The sequence below is a fragment of the Anser cygnoides genome, chromosome 11 (assembly GCF_040182565.1).
Source record: "Anser cygnoides isolate HZ-2024a breed goose chromosome 11, Taihu_goose_T2T_genome, whole genome shotgun sequence".
NCBI lineage: Eukaryota > Metazoa > Chordata > Aves > Anseriformes > Anatidae > Anser > Anser cygnoides.
Window position 1 is genome coordinate 21657608 of NC_089883.1, and position 25937 is coordinate 21683544.

At 38.4% G+C, this 25937-nt stretch overlaps 1 protein-coding gene across 3 annotated transcripts in view; it reads right to left on the reverse strand.

Annotated features, from left to right (window-relative positions):
• Positions 1-25937, reverse strand: part of FBN1 (fibrillin 1) — a 157645-nt gene that overhangs the window by 7838 nt on the left and 123870 nt on the right. For all 3 annotated transcript variants that reach the window (XM_048052354.2, XM_013177522.3, XM_067004149.1), the window contains 24 exons: positions 25540-25608; positions 25300-25425; positions 23836-23958; positions 23031-23189; positions 22045-22116; positions 20843-20968; positions 18900-19022; positions 14927-15052; positions 14012-14128; positions 13478-13606; positions 13089-13208; positions 12514-12639; positions 10374-10523; positions 7999-8064; positions 7155-7271; positions 6673-6792; positions 4832-4954; positions 4269-4400; positions 3544-3669; positions 2673-2879; positions 2098-2223; positions 1762-1884; positions 740-856; positions 152-280 (listed from right to left, as the gene is read on the reverse strand). In XM_048052354.2, the coding sequence (XP_047908311.1) occupies positions 152-280; positions 740-856; positions 1762-1884; positions 2098-2223; positions 2673-2879; positions 3544-3669; positions 4269-4400; positions 4832-4954; positions 6673-6792; positions 7155-7271; positions 7999-8064; positions 10374-10523; positions 12514-12639; positions 13089-13208; positions 13478-13606; positions 14012-14128; positions 14927-15052; positions 18900-19022; positions 20843-20968; positions 22045-22116; positions 23031-23189; positions 23836-23958; positions 25300-25425; positions 25540-25608 (2952 nt within the window). The remainder of the gene's footprint in view (positions 1-151; positions 281-739; positions 857-1761; positions 1885-2097; positions 2224-2672; positions 2880-3543; positions 3670-4268; positions 4401-4831; positions 4955-6672; positions 6793-7154; positions 7272-7998; positions 8065-10373; positions 10524-12513; positions 12640-13088; positions 13209-13477; positions 13607-14011; positions 14129-14926; positions 15053-18899; positions 19023-20842; positions 20969-22044; positions 22117-23030; positions 23190-23835; positions 23959-25299; positions 25426-25539; positions 25609-25937) is intronic.

The following is a 25937-nucleotide window of genomic DNA, read 5'->3' on the forward strand; positions in this document are numbered from 1 at the left end:
TCTATACCCCACCCTCTCTTCAGTCTGCACATGCTTACCCCGTAGGTTTTGGTGCTTACTCTGTATGTCCCTCCTTGGATAACAGTAGGATGAAAGAAGATGAAGGAAAACAAGACGAGACCAAGTTAAATGCACCACGTGTTGTACCTACCTTCACAGCTAAGCCCGGTTTGATCTAGTGAGAAGCCACGTTGACATTCGCAAACAAAACTTCCTGGTGTATTCTGGCAAATGCCCTTCGCCCCACACAGGTTGATTTCAGTAGCACATTCATTATTATCTGAAGGAAAACAAAGCCTAAGTGTTACTTTGACATGAGACATTTCCACAGACCTAATGTGTAACTGTTTAAAGTAGGACTGCAGAAACATACACGTTTCATGCTTATTTTTTAAGGGAGCCTCAACGCGATGTCTAATGTGGGCCTGCAATGAACTACAGGAAAAGAACTGATTTTTTATTTTTATTGCTCCTTGGGTAAGAAAGGGTAAGGCAAAAATTAAAAATCAGTGGTCTTACTATCTAGTTCCCGCAAGTGCAAAATTCAAAGACATGGTTTATGAAAACAAGGGAAGGTAGGGAGGACCTCCACCTCTGTTCTGTCGGCCTGGGATCAGAATCTGACCTATGTTTCCATTTGGTTTCCCAGGAAGCTTATTTCGCCTTCTTGCTACTTTGCTTCTGGAAAAAGAAACAGTAAGAAATCCCAAATCTGTGTCTACATTCTCACATCACTTACCAATGCAGGCTGTATGGTGCTGAGTGAATCCAGGAGGACATTTACAAGTAAAACCCCCAATAGTGTTGACGCAAAGGAACTGGCAGTTGTGCTGCTTTGTAGCACATTCATCAAGATCTAAAAAACAAGCAAATATCTTTCATTTATGTTCCCTGGCAAGGATGTGACAGTTCAGTTGGACTTAGAAGAGATTGAAAATAAATAAAGTATCAAATAAAGGCTTTTGAATCCACACGTCACTTTTCATGCTGGCTTCCACTACCTCTCACATGGAACCCCACATGTTATGATGGGACTTCAGAGCTATACTAATGTCTGCGATCATGCAGGACTACAGACACCACTCTCATCTGTCTGAAAGGTGCTATTATATAATAAATGCCTGCTCTAGATACAGTCAGCAAATGAAAAGTCACTGTCTTCATCAAAAGCAGTGGCAGATTGCAAAATGGTATTGCACTGAAGCGTGCTATAACTCCAAAAGAAATATTTAAATACTAATGACAAAGTATACTGTCATTTCCCACGCCACGTTTAGAATTGCTGCTCAAACTTGTGTGGTTTCAGCCAGAGCTTTGGTAACAAGATACAGAAATAAATGAAAATATAATGAGCATTTCAAATTCTCTCCTGCAACATTGTCCCTTATTCAGTGTGCTGCAGAGGTGGTTGGTTAAAACTCTGTTGATGCTGGACAATGCACTGCAAACCACATCCATCTTTGAATTACAGATCATTAGAGTTATTATAATTAGCAGTCATAAAGATATATTTATCATCGAACAACATGGCTTAACTCAGTATGCTTACCAACATAAGACCAATCATTTATACCATTGGTTCAGAAGTCTTTAAAGACTGGCTACTACCAACCTGCAGAATGCCTGTGGTTCCAATGTTCATCCAAATTAACAAAGAGTTACCTGAAACACCAGCTCCATTCTGCACAAGCTATTTACACCATTTAAATGTTATTGGATTGGTATGAATTTCTGCAGGTTTTTTGTTTGTTTTTTATATACCTTTGCAGCTTCTCCCATCTTCTTGAAGGATGTACCCTTTCGGACATGAACACTGGAAGCTCCCCTCTGTGTTTTTGCAGATGAAATTGCAAGGTTTGGGGGACTCGTTACATTCATTCAGATCTAAAATAAGCAAAAACAGATATCTCCACTGTGACAAACAACATTTGTGATACTTTTTAAAATGCTCCAAACCTCATAAGGAATGACATTTTAATTTCCTCATTTTTTCAAAGGTTTTGTATTTCCTTCCACAAGCCATGCCTTGTATATGTAAAATTTATATAGAGAGAGCATAATAAATTTTATATACATACCGCATAATGAAAAACCCACCTATGCAAAGAGTGCCAGTTATGTCTGTAGTGTAGCCCAGGTTGCAATGACAACGGTAAGATCCCCTTTCATTGATGCATTCCCCATTACGGCAGACATCATGAATAACCTTGCACTCATCAATATCTGCAGTTAAATGAAGGTTAGTTCACAAGAGAACATCATGAAGAGCTGATTTTGTAAAGTTCTAGTAGATTCTTGCAATCTGACATAAAAAAGGCCCTACATAAAAAAAAAAAAAACCTACATAAAATAATGAAATATTGCCCAGATTAAGGAGAAATGTTAAGTAGAAAAATATGGAATGGATCATTAATCTAAATTTCAAGTACAATGAACAAGCTTTAAGTGTAAGCAAACAACTGGAATTGATCTATATTAGCCTCCATAAATCAAACATCACTTTGCTTATATGTACACAAGTAGTTCTTAATCTGTACCTACAGCACAAACGTGAGCGTGCAAACTCCCATTTGAGTGTGCGTCAATCAATGTTTAACTATGCAAAAAGCAAGATTTTCTAATTTACTACTCAATAAATTGCATAAGACGGTGTTTAATAGGTAAGTTGGTACCTGCTCCATTAGACATATATCCTCGACCATGAGGACAAAGCTTCTTAAAGGCCACAGTGCCTGGGAAGGGGCAGACCTCGCAGTTTGGCCCCCAGCCTCGGCCACCATCACAGCAGCATTCAGACTTGGTGACAGAGTTCCTGTTGCTTGATCCGATTTGACACATACTTTGTAAGACTTCAGTGAAGCAGTAGCCTTCCCTGTTGTCTGGAAGACAAATTATGTATCACAGAGAATCCTAATGGTGATGACCTCCAGAGGGTCATGAGATATTAGGAATTTAGTTAGAAATATAAAAGAAAGGGCATACTTCACCCTGGGACTGTGGAACTGAGAGTGAAAGACTACCAGCAGTAAGAAAGAGAGCACAATGTCTAAGGAAAACAAAGAAGACAGGAAATTTAGCAAAAGGTGGAAGACAAGTTACATTATGCTCATAAAAAGATAAGTTTGTCTGATCCCAGACAAGAAGGACTGGCTGAAAATCACCACCAAAGAAAAGGCAGAGCAATTCCAAGCTGACTGACACCACCGAACAGTCAGCTTGCACAGCAAGCCAACCCAACCTGACTAATCAAAGCAGTTAGCAGGGGAAGAATGAAGTTGCAGGAGGACACCTACTTAAAAAGGCCCCTTCTAGAAGGAATGTAAATTCAAACGCATGTTTATTAACTGTTACATTTCTAAGTATGAGCTCCTGAGTACTTCCACAAAATGTAGTAACTCATTAAGCTGTGAAACAGCCTCAACTGGGGGTCGCCTCTGAGTGCCAAAAAAAACCATCCAACAACCACAGATAAAGTGACTCCCAGAAAACAGAATTTCTGCTATCAAAGTGATTGTTCATTAGGGTGTTACTGTTAAGACTTACCGAGGCATTCTTTCTGGCTGTCACTGACAGTGAATCCCTCATTGCATTCACATCTGTAACCTCCCACTGTGTTTACACACCGGCCATTCTCACAGATCCCAGGTTTGGTCTGACATTCATTCTCATCTGTTTTCAAAATGGTATGAGAAAAATCATGTCTATTACTGGATTGAAGCAGGTTAGAGAAGTTTATATGGAGTTTTTAAGCTGGGCGTTCTGCATTGTTAAACTTGCATAAATATTATTTTTTTAAATAAAAATTCTCTTTATTTAATTTTCAGAGGAAAGAGAGCTGACCAGCTCACAACATTATATATTTTGTTACTAAATTTTCTCTGCAACATACTCCTCACTGGTTTTCAAAACCGTTCACAGTTATAGCTGCACTTCTTAATGCTATCCAGTTTTAAAATAATTCAGGACCTACACTCATTCTTATTAACAGAGATAAATGAGCTCACAGCAGTGGGCCCAATTCTCTGCTTTCTTCATTAAGAGCAATTCATCAACAGCAGTACAAACAGATTGTAAAGACAGCCACATCCAGATTTTCTACTTATTGCCCAGATTTGTGAACACCTGAACAGCAAAGGGACGTGTATACATCCACTATGCAAGTAGTTTCATAATTCTTCTCTTGGGTTCTTTAATACTTTGTTAAATCCAAAATCATCCGCTCTGCTGAGGAACTGTATGTATCAAGAGCTTCAATGCTTCACACTTACCTATACAGCCTTCCCCATCTGGTCTACGCTGATAACCTGGTCCACAGATACACATATAGGTACCTATTAGGTTTTTGCACTCCATCTGTTTTGAGTCACAGTCATGAATGCCTTCTTCACACTCATCCTGATCTAAAATACAAGGTTTAGACTTTATTGTATAAAGAGATGCTCTTGAAAATTCACAATAGTAAATACTGACTTTGGAATTTTAATTCTAATCAAATTCTACACACACTTATTATGCTAAACTATATACAAGATGTAGTATAGAGCAAATTCAGTTCTCCCACATGCCCTTTTTACTGGGGCAAGACAAATCCGTATCATCTGAAGTGACCTCACTTTTATGTAGATGTGTAAGTTTTCAGGCACGATAGGGCTGATACAATCAACCGTGTACTGCAAACTGCAAGCCATAGAACTTCATCCCAAATTCCTTCTGACTCGGTTAGTTCCTGGGATTAAAACTCTGTACCACTACTGCGGTGAGTCAGAGCCCTACCCCTGCAGGAACTTGAAATCATTATCTTGTAACTGTGAGAATCTGGTAGGAGTTTTACCTCTGCACATTCTCCGGTCCTCTCGCAGAACATACCCTGCGGGGCACTTGCACTCGTAGGATCCGTAAGTGTTCACACAGCGGAAAGCACAGAGCAGAGGGTTCTGAATGCACTCGTTGACATCTAGATTCAGAGCAGCAAAGGCCATATGAAGTGAAAACATACTTTCACAATATGCAGCAGACTTGAACACGTAGGTTTTATTTACTGGCAATACCACAGAACTCAGTTTAGCAAGGGCTAAATTTTAATTGTTGAGGACTCACATTTCTACTCATTTCTGTATAGAAGAAGGCACCAGACATGCTAGGATGTTTAAAAGCTACCTGAAGTTTCAATATCTTCAATAGCAAGCAGCCAATAGAAATAATTTTCAGATCTATGCTGCCAAAATACCATCTAACTTCTAATTGCATCTTTTCCACTTCTAGACTCAATTTTTATGACTGGTTATTTTTAAATTCTAGATTCACTATTTCAAATTCTTCATACACTGAATTCCATAAAACAATATTCTCACTAGAAACATGATTTTGAAGTGCATTTACATATGCTCTGGGCTACTAGAGTAATTACTGCTACATAATGATGTTTATGCACTTGCTAACTCCTCCTCTGCAATTTGAGCTTTGAACCAAATTCTACGGGGAAGTGAATGAAGCTCTAACTGTATATAAAACTAACATAAACTGACATAAAGACAGAAGCATTCTTTTGTATGAGCTTGCAAACAACTAGATTGTGGCAGATAATTTAAGAACAGCAGTGTCAGGTCAGATGACAGTGTCAGAATGTCCTAGGACATTCTTCTCTCTAACTATAACGGGAGGGGAAGAGTATTGAAAATAAAACTCGTACCATGTATGCGGAGATCTTTCCCCTGATACAGCCTCTCAGTTTAAGGACTTCCACAGCCAAAAGCCACATCCAAACTATCAAGCTTAATTTCCACTGATGGATTACCACACAAATTTGTGCAAACTCTTTCAGGATCAATTTATACTTGTGGCTTCACTAATGCTCTGCAGCAAAGAGTTCCACTACTTAAATAAGTACTATGCATATAAAAATGTTTGCTTTGGTTTGTCTAACACGTTCCTTCTAGTTCTGGTACCTTCACCAGTTGTGGCTTTATAAATATAAATCATTTAATAACATTTACCGCAATGAAATATTATAGTCTAACTAATTTTCTGTGTGCTCCTTCTATAACCCTGATCTTCCTTATTCCTCCCTTCTTTGTGCACTTTCACTTTTTTTACGTCTGAAATGAGAGACAAAAGCACAAAAAATATTCAGTGTAGGGGTACCATAGTAATTTTATATGGTACTGTGTTTACATTGTCTGTTTGCTCCCTTTCTTTCCTAAAAAAAACAAAAAAAAAAAACACAAAAAAGACAAAAACCAAACAAAAAACAACAACAACAACAACCAAGCAGTCCATTTTCTACTTTCACCTTTGCTTAACATTTCAGAAGTCACTGATAGTCTCTCTTTACTCAAGGGTCATCTGGGAGGTGAGCAAAAGCCACAGAGACAATAAACAGCATTTCTGGGGACTGTTCTGGAGAGACTGTACTCTCAGATGCTCCCTTCTGGGCAGTCCTTTAGTAGATAACACCTGAAAGCCTGTTCACCCAATCTCCAATTAGAAAAAGGTTCAGTTCAAGATGGGTACAGGAAGGAGGAACTTGCTTTCCCTTTTCAGATAAAGATGCATTGCTCCAAATGGCTATATTTTACTTTTTAAGCTGCTTTACTCTCCTCAGTTGTTTCTGAAATCAGGAAACTGTTTCAGCACACAACTGCAATGACTGTCCTTAACACGTGGGAGTCTCACCTTCACACGTCATCATTGGTCCAGGCTCAAATCCATCAACACAGGTGCATTCAAAACCTCCCACTACATTCCTGCAAGTTCCATTTCCGCACGGATTTCCAACAGCACATTCATCAGTATCTGCAAGCAATTAAATCAAGGCAGGAATACACAGTTATTCTCAAGTAAAAGGTATAAAACTCTGTCATCAATACACAACCAAAAAAACCCAAAATACAAAATCCAAGAACTCACTTAAGTTACAGCATTACAGTCACAGAATTCTAGCATAATTTGAGAACACTGGAGGTTTTCTTGGCCAAACCCCCATCCAGTGGAAGACCTACTTGGAACAGGTTGCACAGTCCCTGCCTAGTCAGGTTTTGAACATCAGCAGGGATGGAAACTCTACGTTAGAATAATATATCTCCGTTATGTCTTTAATGCCATACTTAGCAACTCAGCAGATTCTTTAAAATGGAAGATGAACCAGCTGTACTTACCCACACATTGAGTTTCCTGTAGGATGTAACCATATGGACATTCACAGCGGAAAGACCCATCTGTGTTGATACACTGCCCAAATTTACAATTATCTGGATCAAGGCACTCATCCACATCTGAACCAGAAATACAAACAACACATTAAGAGCAGTTTACTTCATGTGGTTTTAGACTTCTCCCAAAGAACAATGTTGTTCTGGCAAGAAATATTCCTGAGATCACAACAAAAATACAAATATTTGAATTTTGATGTACTAGGATGAGAGCATAGAATTCAGTTTACAGGCTAGCTTTCAGAGCACAAAAAAGAAATTGATTCTAAACGTCATATAAAAAATTTGCCTGGGGGGGTGGGGGGGGCATATGGAGAGGAGTAGATATGAAAAATAGTGGTCATCCAGTGCTCCTTAAAAGAAATTTTTTTCCAGTGAGGCTGAAATGTCTTAGGTGAGAACAGAATGTACTGATGGCATTTGGAAAACTGTGGTTTGTACTTCTGAAGCCTCTGAACAGGCTACCGATATTGTGTAAGAAAAGGCAGGTACGCTATGTGATCCATTCTCTACATCCCACCACAGAAGTTTCCTAGTAAATGTGCCCAGCTTAAATTAAAAAGCCAAAGGTTTTTTAACTCTAAAAGTTAAATTTCTGACATAGGACATATTCAGGCTTGAATTTAAAATTGGTATAAATAAATGAAAAGAATTATAGAAGTTTCCAAAAATTGTGTATTTGGAAATAGTTGCAGAGATTATTCTCAACTGAAACTGAGAATAGCTTTTGGGTAGAAAATGTCATATTGATACAACAACAGCATTAGCATCGTGCAGTTCAGGCACTTACCCAGTCTTGCATCACCAGGTCCAACAAGGATGCCAATTCCAAATGGACAAATCTGTCTGAATGCCTCTGTGGAAAGAAAAAAAAAATTCAAAGCATGTGATAAATTCTGTCTTAGAGATCAGCATTAGCCATAAGCTATGCAATCACTCACACCAATTCATCCTTCTCATGCTCAGATCCAGAAATTTAGTATGTACAATTTAAAATGCATAATTTACTTTAGTCTTATATTCACGTGAAAACTATATGCTTACTTTACGTTCCACCTGATCTCCAGTATGTATACATGTAAAATCCTGTGAATAATTAGCATTGTTCAACTTGCTTTAAGGAGTAAACTAACGCAGTATTTCCACTTTAAAAGTATCAGTACCAGTGACTGCATTCGTTTTTATTGTAAATTGAAGACTTCCTACATTTTCTGAACAAAATACAATCTCATTTGTAGTCAGTAGTTAGCAGCAATAATCTTTTTTATACGTAGGCTAAGAGTATAATTTCTGGGTTCAGCTTAGAGTGAAGTTACCACCCAGTTTCTAAATCCACAAGGTTTTCTGTGCAGTTTTTGAAGATTTAAAGATGATGTAAATCTTTAGAGAACGAGTCGTTCCCAATTTTTTGTTGCAGAAGGCATGTAGTTCCTTACCTGTGCAAATCACCTAATATATTCTGGACATTATAGTAAACAAGAAATCATACATTTCCACTCTTTTGGACCAAATTACAATGAAGGTTTTGTAATCACAAAGGCTCTTCAGATTCATAAACTCTACTTTCGGGCCTGACATGCACACACACACAAAAAAAACAGGTCTTTCAAATTGAAACTAGCCTTCTACCTCTCTTCTCTAAACTGTATCTTGAGCACATGGATGGGAGCATGACTGTAATTCAAATCATCTCAAAACACTGCTGAGCATCTATTCTCTACTAACCATGGTCAGAACTCTTCACAAGATACAACTTTCCTTTGAAATTGCAGTAGGCTGCAAAGAGGTTTACAGTTCAGCAATAAAATCCAATCTTATACAACAGATGTTATATTTTCTTTAGTTGAAATACATTAGTGTACCTTTGCTGAGGTTGAACAAAATTGAGCTAAAATATAGGTGCACACTTGCACTGAAAATAACAAAGTGACTGGCATGCTGCTGCTCTCTGATTGGGAAACAGCCCTGTGCTACTCAAAACCCACCTATTGCCCAAGCCTTCAGAAAGAGACTCGTGTATGTGCTTGAGTTTACCAGCCTGTATTAGATGGCATGCAGTGGAGAACATGCAAAGATAACAACCAAGTACTTATTTAAAAAAAACAAAAACAAAAGAAAACACAACCAATTCCAGTGTCCACAATATGCCAGGACATAAATTTCTCACACTCAGATATGTTAATGCCATTTCTCTTTTAAAAGATAAGAAAAATGCCCTTGATCTCATCATTTGAGAGCAGCCTGGACTGCAAAAAATGTTATGTGCTGACACTTCAAGGAAATGTTGTGATGTATATCATGGTTTTCCAGCTGACTGGTTCAAATGCTCCTGGGGCAACTGAATTAGATTTGCACAGGCATTACGCCTAGAAGGAGTACTGCAACTGGCACATCTGATTTCTCTTTTCTTCCCTTGGTTTTTGTGTGGATTGTCTCCAAAACATCTACATGACATATTAATGAACTGTATTAATGTATTCCTGAAACTAGTAATGCTGTTAACCACATTTGTCAGTATGAATTAAAGTCCGTTCAGCAAATTGCACTACAATGGTACAAAGGCCTGCTGAGTTGTTTGATGCTTAGTTACTCACAGTCTTACAGAGGATACTCACAAAAGAAAGTATTTCTTTAGCAACAGTCCAGGAAGGCTTTCCTTCATAAGGGCCTCTGTTTTGTCATTCTCTGCTATTTTTGCAAGTCATTCACATTGAAAAGACTGCCAGACAGATCTTTTTTAAAATAATAACATGAAGTCACAAAATGTAACATGATGGTTCAGATGAGGAGCTAATTCTATTTTTATTATTATATTTTTTTAATTTAGATTTCATCTTCCTGTACTTGTAATTAGATGAATTCCATTTGCATCTTGCAGGTATTTCCACATACAGCCTACTACTTTCCTACTGCAGTATGTGACACCTCCAGAGCAAAATACTCACCACCTAATCATACTAACAAACTTATAAGGAAACATGGAATATGGTCAAGAGATGCTTTTTGAGACCGCAAAGGCATCCACCTTAGAGATAGCAATGGCAATTTTTAAGATTAAACACCTCTGGAAAAATATTTTTCTTAATTTCTTCTTATAAGAATCACAATCTTCTTTCAGTTCTGAAAGGCTATCATGATATTAAGGTCACCTAGTCAACAACGCACCATCTGCTTCCTCTGGGCAGAGTTCACAGGGATCTCCCCACCCTTGTCCTTTCAAGGCACAGCAACACTCTTGTTTGGAGTGGTTTCGGGACTTCGGCACAGAACATTTTCCATCTTCAAATTTGGTAAAGCAGTAACTCACTCTCAGATCTGCACAGAGAAAAACTTGTTGTTATGTGCAGTTAGTCTAACTTTGGCACAGTTTTCACTTAGAGGAGTTAGTTGCAAAATTACCCGAGGTCCCCCTACAGCCCCCCAGCAAAGCACCCAAATTCCATCTGAATTTAACAAGGACCATTATTGCCTCTGACAGGAGAAGCTCTGATGAGGGAGAGACTCCTTCCATCCCAGTAAAGGAAAGCTATGGGACAGAGTGTCCTATCTCAGTCAGGGAAAAGGAAAAGATTTTCTCATTTGCCCAGCAGAGATGGAAGGGCTGTACTCCCTTCCTATCTTCACTCCTCTTCGTAAAAAACAAACATTGACTTATTTATATTTCATTATGAGTAAGAATCACTTAAGTCAAAAGATTTGAGAAAACTTGCAATGATAATACTGTGTAGTGTTAAACTGAGGGGCAATGTACAATTGTGCTTTCCTTTCTCATTCTTCCCAGAGGTACACGCAACAAAGAAAACTGGCCCCGTGGCACTACATTTTACTCCTTTAAGCTGGATAACAAGGATGCTGGAGTAGGGCTGAGATCACAGACCACAAGCATCCAGCAGGCAGAGAGCTGGCAGCTCCCTGGGTTGGCAGGGGAACAGCAACAGGCCAGTTGTGGAGGCAGCTGCTCATCCAGTTTTCTGGCTGCAGCATCAATGCTGGGCAGTGTCCAGACTTTACAAAAGTCCTAGGTAATGGGAAGTTTTAAACAAAAGTTTGTTTGGCCTGAGATACTTGAAAAAAACAGTCTTCTTCAGGGGATGGGGAGAAGCACGGTTCTTAAGGTTTGTTCACACAAGTATGCATTTTCCTCTAATATTCCATGTGAAACAATGGTCTATTTTTATAAAGAAGAAGATAAAGCTGCATTCTTTTTTGTGATTTTGTTTCTTGTTGTGTTTTTGGTTTTTAGTGTTTTTCCCTACCTGGAGAGAACAATAACCTCAGGGTAAAGAAATCTCATTTATACAAGCTACAAAAACACAGCTAAAACAGCCATGCTACTTTCTTGAAGTTGAGGCAAGTAACCGTGCCAAACTGCATGGTGGTTTGGAGACCTGGATGAATGTTTACTGCAGGTTCCACAGATTCATTTAGCCCACTGTGAAGTGAAGAACTCACTATGGTGTCAATAAGCATCACTGTTAATGTGCCAAGCATAACTACAGAGGTCCTTATAGAGGTCTTACTCATCAGCGGTTACCAATGTGCACACTGTGTATAGGACATTTAATGATATATCTATTTAATCATTTCCAAAGTATTTAAAATAACTCACTCCCTAATTTGCTGTGCTTATTCTTTATCCACAGAATAAACTAACCCATGGCTTTTCATTACTAGATGTTCAGTTTTCAGCATTTAACCTGTCTCAGTGCCCAGGGTTTAGCCTCTGAACAGTGTATGTACTAATGCCCGAAGCCAAAAGGAGCTTCAGACTTTTTTAAGCAGATGGGTGCTGATCAGCCATGCCACACCTCTTGCATTGATCTTTTTTCCATCCACACAATTGTGTAGAGGAATAGTATATAACAAATGCTATGTAGAATTTGATAGAATTTGGTTAAGAACAGCCTTATTCCTGGAAATGCTGCTTGTAGCACTGCACTGCAGTAGTCTCCTGTGTTCATGCTTCTACACCATGTCAAACATGTCACAGTCTATACAGAATCTAGGTAGCCTCAACATTTCTTCCAGGGGTGCAAGAAAGGGCTGCAGGGCAACATAATTTCCTCACTTAACCTGGTGCATTTAACATAATCTTCACCTCTTTTATTGCAATGTTCTCTTTGATGACAAACAGATGTTAGAGCAAGACAGAACCTGGCCACGGCTGAAGAATTATCATGTTTTTCTTGTGAAAAACACTGTTTGAGTCCAGAGCCTCCTTATTATATTAGAAACAGGCAGCTAACAAGGCTTTTATAAAACAGAAAACAAATTCTGAAATGCCAAAAAATAAGAATGAAATTACCTTGGCATCGCCTTCCTGTGGAAGACAACACAAAACCTTCTGGACACAAGCATTTGAAACTGCCTGGTGTGTTGCTGCATGTGCCCAGGGCACAAATTTCTGGCTGTTCCACACACTCATCAATGTCTGTAAGAAAAGTAATTACAGAGATGAGAAATAAAAATGTCTACACTGGCAGATGTACAACATAAAATATAACCTTACATCATCACTGATATCTAACAGATTTGAAAACACAAATGTCAATAGAAGAACAGACAGAAAGAGGGATGAGAAATCCAGGCACAAAATCTACAGTTAGTTTTCAAAACCTCATGTGGTGGGTACGCCTCAGCAATGTACCATCAGCCAAACAGCCTGGGATCAGATTTTTCTTGGGATCTGACAAGGTAGCTCAGGTTCAAATAAAACTGGGTGAGACTTTCTGAGGAGCAAGTGACTTACCAGTTGCTACAGTTCAGAACTGTATACTGCCACAAAAGAATAAACATTACCCATGTTCAGATGCAGAGAACACTGGTAACAACAGTGAGTAGCTAGAAAAACAAACAGATGAAGGATTGATCTATACACACCTTCACATCTGTCATTTTGCAGGACATATCCAGGAGGACAAATGCATCTGAATGACCCATCCAAGTTCTGACATGTGCCCGGTGAGCATTTTCCAGGATCCAGTGCACACTCATTGACATCTGAAAGGAAAGAAAGACAACAGCAATTATTTCAAATATGTTATCTCCACAAATCTGCTGTAGAGGATGCTTTACTCTTGATTCCATCAAACTAATGGTGGAACCTTCTGGGAGCAGAAATGTCTTCATCCACTTGTCATCATTTTCTTCAGCTAGCTATAACGACAACACTTTGACAGTTCTCTCTGACCTCCCTCACTTTTCACTCAACATTGTCTTTTCAAGGTTTGTTGCACTTTCTTTTCTTGACCCTAAAAGAAAGTACTCACCAACACAAGTCCTTCCATCCAGAGCCACCTCATAGCCATCATTGCAAAGACACTGGAAAGATCCAATCGTGTTCACACACTGACCATTCCTGCAGAGCATCCCATTTCCACTTGCACATTCGTCCACGTCTAAAATAACATTGAAAGATACATAAGAAATACCTGCACCAAGTACAATTGCATAGATAAGATTTCTGTTTACACCATATCGCACAGTAACTGAGAATTCATCAATAAACCCTTGTTGAAAAAGCAAGTGAGGGAAAAATACTCCTATTAGTCTATGTTATAAAATTGTCAAAGAGACAGTTAAAAAGGGAATGGCATATTTCACAAGCAAACATTTAAGTGGTTATAGAAAAGCAAGAAGTTTACAATCAGAGGCCTTTTCAGACCAAAGAAATAGCTTTTTGTCTTTAATCACACAGACCATTCAAGGTGCAATCTTAACTCCGTAGAGATGATGGTACTAATGTTAATTTCATTAGAAGCAGAAAGTCTTAGAAACACTTAACTGGTCTCAGCACTCCTTACCTATGCAGTCATTGTTGTGTGAGAGGATGAACCCCAAATTGCAGCGGCAATTGAAAGAGCCAATAGTGTTTCTGCAGGTTCCATTGCCACAGGCATCTCTCTCACACTCATTGATATCTACAAAGGAGAAAAAACAAGCAGCAAGAATTTTCATCTCTAATGGGGAAAGGAAGGCCTGCAGCTATCCCACAGGCATAAGAAGTAATCTACTGCCAACACAGAGCAAATAGAAGTAAAAAAGATTTTCCTGTCTTCCAAAAGGAAGATTTTACCCAGGTTTATGTATTTGATAGCAACATCTGTAAAAATAGATCAAGTGTCCAATGATAATTTATTCTCCTAAATCTATTTTGTATCTATTTCACCCTTCCCAAAGGGTTTCTAAATTATCTTTCATCATAAACATCCTGAAATCTCATCCTATCCATAACAGATCTAAACTAACAGCTATGAATGGGTTAAGTACAGAATTTCCTTCTTTATGAAGATGTCTCTGTTTCTGAAAAGGGCACTTTTCTGGCAGGAAATCCATCCTTCACTTACTCTATTAACAATTAGGCTGTATACAGTTGCTGTATTGTAATATTCATCTATTAGATTTCTTGCCCAAAGGAATAAATGAGACAAAATGCTTCAGAAAATTCTAAAAAGGAAGGAATATTTTCCTGAAAAATGAAGGCATCGACAGTTCATTAGACAGGATATATATTTTTAGAGGTTCTATCTACAGTAATGAGATGTTCTTCCTTCATTATCAGCTTATCATCTCCATTTGCCAGCTATGGTGTTTTCACACCATTGCCAGTGGTAGATGGCTCACAATCAGTTCTTACAGTGTCGCTCCTTATGACACAGAGGATCGGCTTCCATTAAGATAGTCATTAGTCTAAGTACACCTTAATTGGATATACTTGCCTATACACATTGTTCTGTCATCGTTGGTCTTGAACCCATTGTGACAAATACAGTAAAAACTTCCGACAGTGTCAATACACTGCCCATGGCTGCAGATATTTGGAATTTCTTGACATTCGTTCCGATCTGAAAACAAAGAGGCACATTGAAAGTTAAGGCCTCTAAACTACAAGGCTGGAAAGATGTATTAGCATCAACCATGATATTTAGAATTCAGTGCAGGTCTCTAATTTAAAGTAGTATTTTTAATTTACTAATAAGAGAAACATTACTAAATAAATCTCTGGAAATGGGTTATTTGCTTGTAAACTACCTTTACAACATTTGTGGAGCTGTAAAAATCTAGTGTAAAAATGATATCGCTGAAACACGAATTCTTGCTGAAAGGGAATCACGTCACTAAATTGTGATTTTCAAATCACTGGATTTGAAAAGCAGATTTAATGACATGAAATTGTGTCAGGAGATTTCTGAGTGTTCTACATTGATTTCGCAGTGGATGTGAAAGCCTCACATACATATATTTATATCACAGTTTGTATCCTTCTCATGAAAGCAGCTTATTGCTTTTAGCCATGTTAAGCGCAACTTTGCTTAACTGACTTACTGAAATCATACAAAACTGAAATTGAAATGAATCCTACACTCTTCTCACTGAGCTTACAGAAAGATAAAAATGCATTAAAATACTAGGCACTCTGCAGAGATAAAATGAGTAGAAGTAGCACCTGTGTCTCATGCAATGTGATGGTCCTGTAAATCAGACAAACAAGGCATGATAAGCTGTCCTGGATTCAGCTGGAATAGAGTTAATATTCTTCCTAATAGCTGGTAGGGTGCTGTGTTTTGCATTTAGGACGAGAATAATGCTGAGAACATGTCGATGCTCTGGTTGTTGCTGGGCAGTGCTTACACAGAGTCAAGGACTCAGCTTCTTACACTGCCTTTGCCAGCAGAGAGGCTGGGGCTGCCTCCCAAGGAGCTGGGAGGGGACACAACCAGGACAGCTGATCCACACTAGCCACAGGGATATTCCATACTGTATGGCGTCCTGCTGAACAATAAAACTGATGGGGGGTTGGCTGGGGGAGGTGGGAGTGGGAGCAGGGAGGCCACTGCTCACGGTCCGGCTGAGCATCAGTCAGTGGGTGGTGAGCAATTACATTGTGCATCACTTGCTTTGTACATTTTTTTATCATTATTTTTCTGTCACATTGAACTGTCTTTATCTCAACCTGTAAGTCCCCCTGTCCCTCCTCCTCCCCCTCTTTTTTTTTCCCAATTCTCTCCCCCATCTGTCCATGGGCAGGGAGTGAGCAAACGGCTGCATGATACTTAGCTGCCTGCCAGGATAAATCACAACAAAAGCTCAAACAGCAAGAAGAGTTATGCTGTATGTAGCCAGAAAATATTTTGCCAACAGAAGCATACAATCACCTGTATAGTATTGCAGAAAGAGATGGGGAAAACTATCCTGCTAGCATGGGATTTGCTGCCTTACAATAGCAGGGCATCTATCACACTAGTTCAACAGCTAACTGTTTCCTGCTACTCTTGTTATGAATGCTTTCAGGCAGAATGCAGGATTTTATCAATAGTAAGTGAAACAAAATGTCAAAGAACAAAATGTTTACTGTCCAGCAGACTTTTTCCATAACAAATCAGAAACATGAATCAAATGAGGGCTTTTTGTTGACCTCATCCACCAACAAAAGCTGGTTTGATTCAGTATGCTTCCTGGCATTTTGTCTGCTGCAGCTCTAAAATACTGCAATTGATGTGCTCCCATAAGCCTGTATTGGAATCTAATCGATTTTAGTGTTCTGTAATTTTATTTTACATACAATCTAAGCAAAACGTCTAAGATGCAGTTTCATAACAAACTGTGCATTGCAAAACTGTAAGGGTGAAGTTGTTCTTAACTGCAAAGAACTGCGTGTGCTAAATCTTGTTTTCCTTTGTCTGTTCTCCACACTCTGCTAGGCACACGGACCATCCTGATAGCTCTCATCCCTAGGATTACTGTATATCAATCAGCTCCATTAGTAACTTTGGATGAATATTTACTGACAACTAAGCTCTGCCAGTGCTATTAAGGATACTGCTGCTAACTAGAATCTAAAGGAAGGAGAAAGGAAACCAATGCTGGATAACATGCTGATGTAAGAATTCCTAATTCTCTCATCTCAGAAATGTGGAAGGGAAAGAAAAACTATGACTCTCTTTAGTGCTCTGTGAACAGTGAATTCAAAGTCCCAGGGAAAAATCACTTCTTTTGCGATAAACAGACAATAGAACAGAACATAATAAATATAATAATAAAACAGAACAGAACAGTTCAGCTGGAAGGGACCTTTCAAAGGTCATCTAGTCCAACTGCCTGAGCACTTCAGGATGAACCAGAAGATAAAGCAGATTAATGAGGACATTATCCAATTGACTCTTGAACACTCACAGGCATGGGCATCAACTATCACTCTAAGAAGCCTGTTCCAGTGTTCGACCACCCTCACAGTAAAGAACATTAGAACTGTTTAAAAACTGGGAGGCAGAATTGTCTTAACTGTTTATAAGAAAAAATACTCATTATACCACAACAGATAGCACCAGAAGAATGCTATTTTTATAATAAGATAAATGAAGTACTCATAGTATTGTTGACCATGATACAACCTAGTTACGATTCAGTAACATACAAGCTGCTGGGGTGTAATCCTTTTTAATGCAGAAGCATGACTGATCCAGCATTTCAAGGTGCTTAGCACTCTGCTCTCAGCAGAGCAGTTAGGATTTTCCTTTCTTTGCTGGATCAAGTAGTTTATCAACCACCTTTGACTCTAATTGTTAAACTTTATTTTCACGGAATATAAAATAAGAGCAAAATACAGGGAAGTATTACTTTTGTGCCAATTCATGCTGGGTTATTGTAACCCATATCAGAACCTTCCCTTGCTCTTCCTGTACTACGGTCGAACACGTAAAAACAACAATTACATTGGGAATATATTGCATATTTACATGTGCCGCTGCATAGCTTTACAAAACAAAGTTTTAGTTCTCATAGTAGAGTTCAGGTTGCCCCTACACCCTTTTCCCTCAAGGGTCTCATGAAACAATGAAAAACTGCACTGCAGGGAAAAGTGCACTTCCTAAAACTCAAGTACTCAGAAGCAAAAACAGAAGGAAAATGTTACCAATTTCCTTTGTAATTATTATATTGTTCAGAAACGTATATAATATTTACAGCTCTTTAGCTCCTAGCACTCTAAAATCTGTGCAATTCTTCAAGTAATCAAGATAACACAAATGCCTCTCTGGACTATGATATTAGAAGAAAGACCAAATAGATTAGAGGAACTACAGTCCCAGTCAGGGATTATTTAAAAATAATGTTCAAGGGCCAGTTTAAAACCACAGAAAAGTTAGGAAGTTTAACAAAAAGCTTTTTAAGTTAGTTGTTGCATATGGCTTAGCAGATAAGTCCACCTTATCAGCAGAGACCCCAGCAAGCAGTGATTTATTCGTGAAAAAACAAGTAGCAAAAAAAAAGTGCTAAAACACATCCAGAAAATAAAAATAAATGACTTTATGCAGACGAAGGGGAAAATACCGCACTCTCTGTCAGCAACTGCATTTTTAGTGTCAGAAAACAGCTAGTCTCGAAGTAGCGAAGCCAGACATGACATGGACTAAAGAAAGATCTTTGCAGTTGGTGGGATAAAGTGAAGGACAAATATCTACTCAGGTGATTAACTATCATTTATGCCTTCGCAGGATGGGCCCATTAGTCTTCCGGGAATTAGCAGAATGTTTATGGGATTTCCTAAAAGTCTTTAAGAGGAGGGTTCTTGGAGCCTAGATCACCTCCTAGTATAAAAAATACATCTTACTGAAAAGGAGAAATGCTTTTTTAAACTTCTTTTAAAAGGTACTACTTTCTGCAGACATTCATACAAACAAGGCAAGTACTCACCAGTGCAGCGTCCGGTTGATGTGAATCTATAGCCAGGTTTACAGTCACAACGGTAGCTACCAGCTGTGTTGACACACTCGGCATTTTGCTGACATACTGGTCCATTTTGGCATTCATCAATATCTGTTATACAAGAAGGAATTTGACTGTTATGGTAAGTTGGTACTAGAAAGACAAGAAAACCACTTTGTTTTTAGTGTAAAGGAATATTGTCTTATCAAGTATAGGTATTTCTTTTTAATTCTGAAAACATCAATATACTCAAAAAATTAGGTACTTGGTTAAATTTAGATGTCTCCTTGAAATGGTCCCAAATCTGTATGTTCCACTTGTAAAATTTATTCCTGCTTAGAAGACTGATATAATGGTTTTCTGAAAGTGTTGGAGTGCACAGGAAAGGACTGTTGCAACCTTTCACTTGGATGGACTTCTGTCAGACTGCGATCAGAATAAGGAAGTTGCTATGCCCACGTAGATCTGCAGGTGAAGACTATACGCATCCCCCCAGTCGTAACACAGAAACAAGATCCATGTTGCACATTAGCAGCTTTCAATATAAATATAAACAGCAACACAAAACTTCTGGCAAGAAAAAAAAAAACAGTTTTCCTTATTTAAGGGTGTGAAAAGCAGATGGACATGAACAACAATTTTTCCTTTTGTGATATTTGTCTGTACTTACAATTTGGGAAGCTCAGTTTTGGATTATTTCCTGTGCATGGCTGCATATTGAAGGCAGCACACTCACTTGGGAGAGCTGTACTACCACATGCAATTTCTACCAGCAGCAGCACCTCAGAGACCAATACCTCACGTACTAGTTACCCAGACAGACTAAGACAGTATGAGTAAGAATATGACAGAACAAGTTAAATTCATGGTCAGAGGCAACGAGGTGTGAAAATAAAGCATTAGAACTGAATTTGATTGTTTTTTAAGCTTTGAAGATGGAATCACAGAAGTAGAATTTTGTTGTGGATGGATTGCTGCTAGCCCCCTCGTTCCCAGAATATGGAAGGGAGAGAGGTGTTTTATAGGTTAGATGGTATAACCAAGAGATAAATGTATAATAGCACTCTTAGAGAAATACACAGTCTAAGAGAGGTGACTTTCACAATCATGTTCTAACAATAGATATTGACTGTAATAAATCAATATTATTCTGGAAAAAAAATAAAGGCAGGTGAGTGGGGAGAGAAGCAGGGCACTTAAATGCAATTTTATTCTCATTAAACAGCATCCACAGCACTGGATGGCAGAGCAGAGGCTATCCTCTGAATCCATTCAAGCTTGGGTCAAAGTCAACACGACCCTCATTGTCACTTGGGTTTGTCAAAGCTGCTGCAAATAGAGAACATTATTTCCCTAGAAATGTAACATTTCAGTTAGAAGCTGCCTACAGAACATGCTTGTACTTGAAGCTCCTCAATACCTTGCTTTGCAGTACCCGTTTTGTCAGCAGTCATAAACCACACCAGGGAATGAAGCAACTCATACTACTGTCTTTGGTTTCACCATGAAAATGACTAACACAATGTTAGGAAATGTTTAAATTGGCCAAAAAAAAAAAAAAAGTTGTCATGTGTTTATATTATTTACAGAAATCTTGGTCCCGTAAGAAAAAATATCTTGGAATAAAAAAATATTATTGTGATTTGACTCAAGATGACTACTCTTGTCTTGGCTTTTCTGTCAAATGTGAAAAACAATGTTTCTTCCCATGACTGCTGACTCATGCTCCTCCAAAGCCTAAGATGTCTGATGGAAAATCTGGTATTTTCTATGCAAAAAAAAAATCATAAAAGTCTTAATTAACGTAGACTTACTACACTGACACCAGTAATTTCCTTTGCTAAGAATGTCTTGCAAGTATATCAAATTTGCCACTGTCTGAATTGTCAGCTGGTGAAATACCATTTCTCTGAATGATATTAACACTCTACCTTCGCAGATCAGTAGCTTGTCATTGTAGAAGAAACCCACAGGACACTCGCATCGGAAGCTGCCAACCATGTTTATACAGATCCCATTTTCACACACTCCAGGAATCTCTCTGCATTCATCAATATCTGCAAGAAGGATTATTTTTTAAATACTTGTAAATGGCACTTCATAAAATCCTCTGCTGAAGAACATGTCCTCCTGCATTTATCCTTAATAGAATCATCAAGCACGTGTGATCATCAGAACTTTTCCAACTGCAACAGATAGCAAGTCATTCCAAACTGTGGAAATGTAAATGTTTCCTGATTCCTCAGATCCTGACTCTTCTCTGTAGCGAAGACGTATCCTGCCACATGGGAAGGCAGAGCGCAGCGCACACCCCTCCTCATTTCTCCCATCCACAGCACTGGTGAACCTACTCGTCATTCTGAGTGTTACAATGAAGTTATTTGGAAGAGCCAAATGGAGAGAGTTTAACTTCTTTGAAAATGATATTCCCCACTTCACTAGAAATATCATGATTTAACTAGCCAAACACTGCATCACAGCAACAACTTAATCCTAAAGCACCTGATTACTGCCTATATACTGCCTCTGTTTGTTATATGGCACATTATCTGCTTCTTATTTGCATTCTTGTGTGAATAAAAACAAAATAGAGTCCCAGCAGGGTTTACTCAGATTCTTGTCTTTGAATTTCTCATTCTCTCCCTCTTTCTGTTTTGCAATTTGTTACTCACCATTCAAAAGTTATACACAATAACATATGTGAGAAATATTCCAGTTGAACAGAAAGAAGGATTTTTCTGTCAAACCAATACACAGGGGAACTGGTATGAAATGTCAGATTAAATCTCTGGTTTAGTCTCAAGGAAAGACTCCTAATTCTACTCAACAAATGCTGATTGGCCTTACTCCCAGACCTTGTAGGCTTGGTATCTGTGCCCTGCTCACGCAGGCCTGATGATAATTTATTTAGAGCTTTATATTGCCTTAATAACAAGCAGCAATAATCATTTCTGCTAGCTAGGAGGAGCTATACGGAAAGCTTGCAGGCTCAAAATTCAACAGAAGGTTGATCTCCATTATACTGTTTGGCTTTTCTTCCTCCCATGAAAGAAATGATTGGGAAAAGAAACATCCTCCCTTCCTTGGGCAGAGGTAGTATGGAATTTAGTTCAAAACAGAAATCACAACTCACCAACTGGTAATCCTGTATAAATGTCAATGAAGAAGCCAGGCCTTTGACTTCCACAGAGCGTAGAGAATTCATCTACAATTGGAGAACAAAGCAGCAATTACAGTATTTTGAATTAATCAACAGTCAAAAATTCACTACATCCTTTGCCCAAAGAAATTTCTACTTTTACTCTTTCAACACCTGCAGGGTATGTAGAAGTATGCAGATGCTTCCCTAAGGCTGTGTGAATGCTTAGTATGTACTTGAGTTCTCATTCAAAGGCCACTGAAATTAGCACATAAAAAGATGAGGAGGGCTTGGGCTCACATCCTGGCTTTGCTGTGCATATGTTTATCTCTGTGCACTACAGTTTCTGCATACAAGTCCAGATCTGAGTTTAAAAAAGTCTGAACCATAAGTTGGAAGTTATCCAAATAATTGTCTAGGAAGTTTATTCTTGTAGCTAACCACCTCAAACCAGAGTGGGGTATCCTGGGCTCAACTTTGCAGAGTCTTAAGTCAATGTGGAGGTTTACTGTATGCCCATACAATTAGCCCAGAAACTGCTACATCTTATTGTAGCTGCTTGACATAGATCATTCTCAGAAGAGACCAAGGTACCTCAGCAGTCTAGGCACAGCACACACCATATTTGTTGAAGCAATGCCTATAAAAATCCGGTCAGTGCCTCAGTACTTGATCAATAATAGGCATTTGCCAAGAGATGGATCAAACTATACAGCATGAAGTCTCCCAGAAAAGGAAACTGTCACAAAAGAGGCATGGCCCAGCAGTCTGTACACATACCACTCCAAAAGGATTTAAACATATGCCTTCATTGTGACTAGGGCTGATCACATCCAGGCCAAAAGAGGTAAGTGATCCCTTCATTTCAGACACACAAGAGCAGACAAAGTCATAGCATCTCTTTCTCTAACAATGTTACACCTGCTAACAGTATTCATGTTACCAAGGCTTTCAAATTGCTTCCCAATTCAAAAAAGTACCGGTGCTAGGTATAGGACACTGTTCACAAGGCTTATTCCATGCACGTCCAATGTTGTAGGAACAGCAGCACATTTTCTTGGTCATATTAAAGAGTAGCTCGCCATCACAGGTTTGGTTATCAGCATAGTAATTTCTGTAGCACAGACTTCTTCTCATATCTGTGAAAATGAAGAAAAAAAGGCCAACACATTAGCAATTCTTACAGAAGATGGTGAACCTGAAGGGTTTAAGAACTATTCTTCACATACATACTTTTTAGATGCCTGTCAAATAGATGTTGTGGCACTGTAGAATACTACATAAAAATGTATCCCTACAAGATTACTCTAAAAGTATGAAGATTTGTTTGCAATACAAACATTTAAGAGTCCTAATCACTGCTGTAACACTGATCAGAGTCATTGAAGGATTCAGTATTGGTGTTTTGCCTAAAATTGAAAAACACGAGATTGTTTGTGGTTCCTCCTAAAAACTGTGCGCAGGTTGTGATTTCATTCTGTGAAGCCTGAATCATTTTAGTAGTGTTTCACCTGCAGAAGCTTTTAACTGAAAAGCTGAAGTGATAACTGGAAAGGATGAACACATAAATTATCAAATCAAAAGAGAAATTCTAATGAGATACTAAAAAGTCTGTAATAAAAGTGATCTACCTTGGTTTATGCAATAAGATGAATAAAAGAAGGTAGATCTTTTATTTAGTTAACTCTCATTTAACTAAATTTAGGGGAATAATTCTGGTTTGTGCCAGCTAAAGCCCTGGCCCAAAGCATTAATATAAAGCTTAAAAAAACCCACAACACATACCCATACAGTTGTTCCCTCCATTGACTTGCATGTAATCAGGAGGACAGATGCAGGTGTAGTTCCCAACAGTATTGTAACACGTGCCAGGTCCACATATGCCAGGTGTATCACACTCGTTCACATCTAGAAGAGAATAAAAAGGCAGTGAGTGGCCACAGCAGTTTTCTCATTGTGCTTTCAAGAATGAAAATGTCTCAGTAACACCTGAGGTTGGAAGGTACTAACAGAGGACAGCTGAAGGATCTCTGAACAAGGTCATGGTGGAGCAAGGCCCACACAATGGAGGAGTTTGTGGCACAAGTGGCCACAGAGAGCCCAGCTGTGGTGTGAAGATGGGGACTCTAAAGTGTCTAGGCAGCCCAGAGACAGTAATTTGTTTTCTGCAATTGCCACACAAAAATAGCATTTGAGGATCTCATTCACTCCGAATTCCCAAATCCAGACAAGAACCAAAGCTGTTTACTGTGGAGTGCCCATCTCAGTAAGTAATGATGCTAAAACAGACTGATTGGAGGGTTCAAGTCTGTTTTGACTGGGAAAAGTGAGCAACTTTCCCAACTCAAGATGTCATGTTAGTTTCATCAAGAGGCTCTAACATTTGCTAAAATAACAACAACAGAAGAAGTCCAACTTGGTTCCTAAAAGTTCAATATTAGTTCACTAACCTTAACATTTTAAACCATCTTTGACACTCCACTAAGGAAAAATAAAAAGGTAGATCTCCTCTTTAACAGGAAACCATTTGTTGAGCTACATAAGCACAATATGGATGAAGCACTTTGCTTCAGCCTTAATTTAGAACCTGAATCTTTTGTATTTCTGCAGTCCCTGGCACATCATAGGTACTGTATTAACATTATTAACAGTCTGGAAGGCTGAAGACAGCGTGGGCTTTGGGAAATCTAAGGATTTGAGAGGTTGCCTGAAGTTTTGTATCCAGTAAAACCTGATAGTTCCACGCAATATGATGAATATATACTACTGACAGTGCTGGGGGAAGAAAAACGTTTTGCAGTCCAACAAATATTTTCAGTTGGACATTGAAATCAATAGGAGAGAAAATAAGCAGTGGATAAAAAGCACAAAGACACTGTAACCAACCCAGGAAACCAAGGAGCAAGTTAGCTCTTTATCTGACTACCCATAAACCATTCTATTACCCATTACTGGACAGCTCTTATTTTATAACTGGTTATTAAACTATATTTTACATATAAATTGTTGTTTTTTCTGTTTTGGACAAAAATCTTATTATTTTGAATATAAATTTGCATATATTTCAACATGGTCAAGAAAGAATTCTCTCTCTCAATGTAAGACTTCAACCTGTTCCAACTTTCCACTGTAAAGCTGCATTGGTCTGCTTATTTTCATTTTCAAAGACAGATCAATTCTGCTACATGTTGATCTGTCATCATTTTATACCAATAAAAGCTGAAGACTAGTTAAGTGAAGGCTACATACCATCACATACTCGAGTCTCTTCATTCAAATAGTACCCTGATGGACACTGACACTGGAAGCTACCAAATGTATTAATACATTTTCCTCCTTGGCAGAGCCCAGGCAGTTCTTGACATTCATCAATATCTGTTCAAACAAATTCACAGACATTATCTCATTTACATTTTTCCATTAAAAACAACACTCACTCAAGAGTTTAATAATTTTAGGCATGTAAAAATAGGAAAAAGTAAACATTACCCTCTAATATAACTGTAATAGGATTTGGTCGGAATCCTTCTCCTCCAGGGCAAAGAACCTTATATTCAGCTGAAAACAAAATAGATTTACGAACTTAAGATAGCAGAAACATTTTCAGCACAATTATCTTTGAAAATTAGTCAAATTATTACAGATAATATAAATGTAAAGTAACCGGATATCAACATTAAATTTTACTCTATAACATCAACTGCTACTCCATTTCATAATGTCAATTGTTTTTGTGTAACAGCAAACTTGCTCAAAAGTGGTAATATTCTGTCTAGATAACCTTTTTGAAAGGCTATTAAAGTTTTTGATTAAGACTGATAAAGTTCTTCAAAGACCTCTTTCCTGCAGGTATACAGTAAATGATCACGTTGTATTGTTGTGTCTAA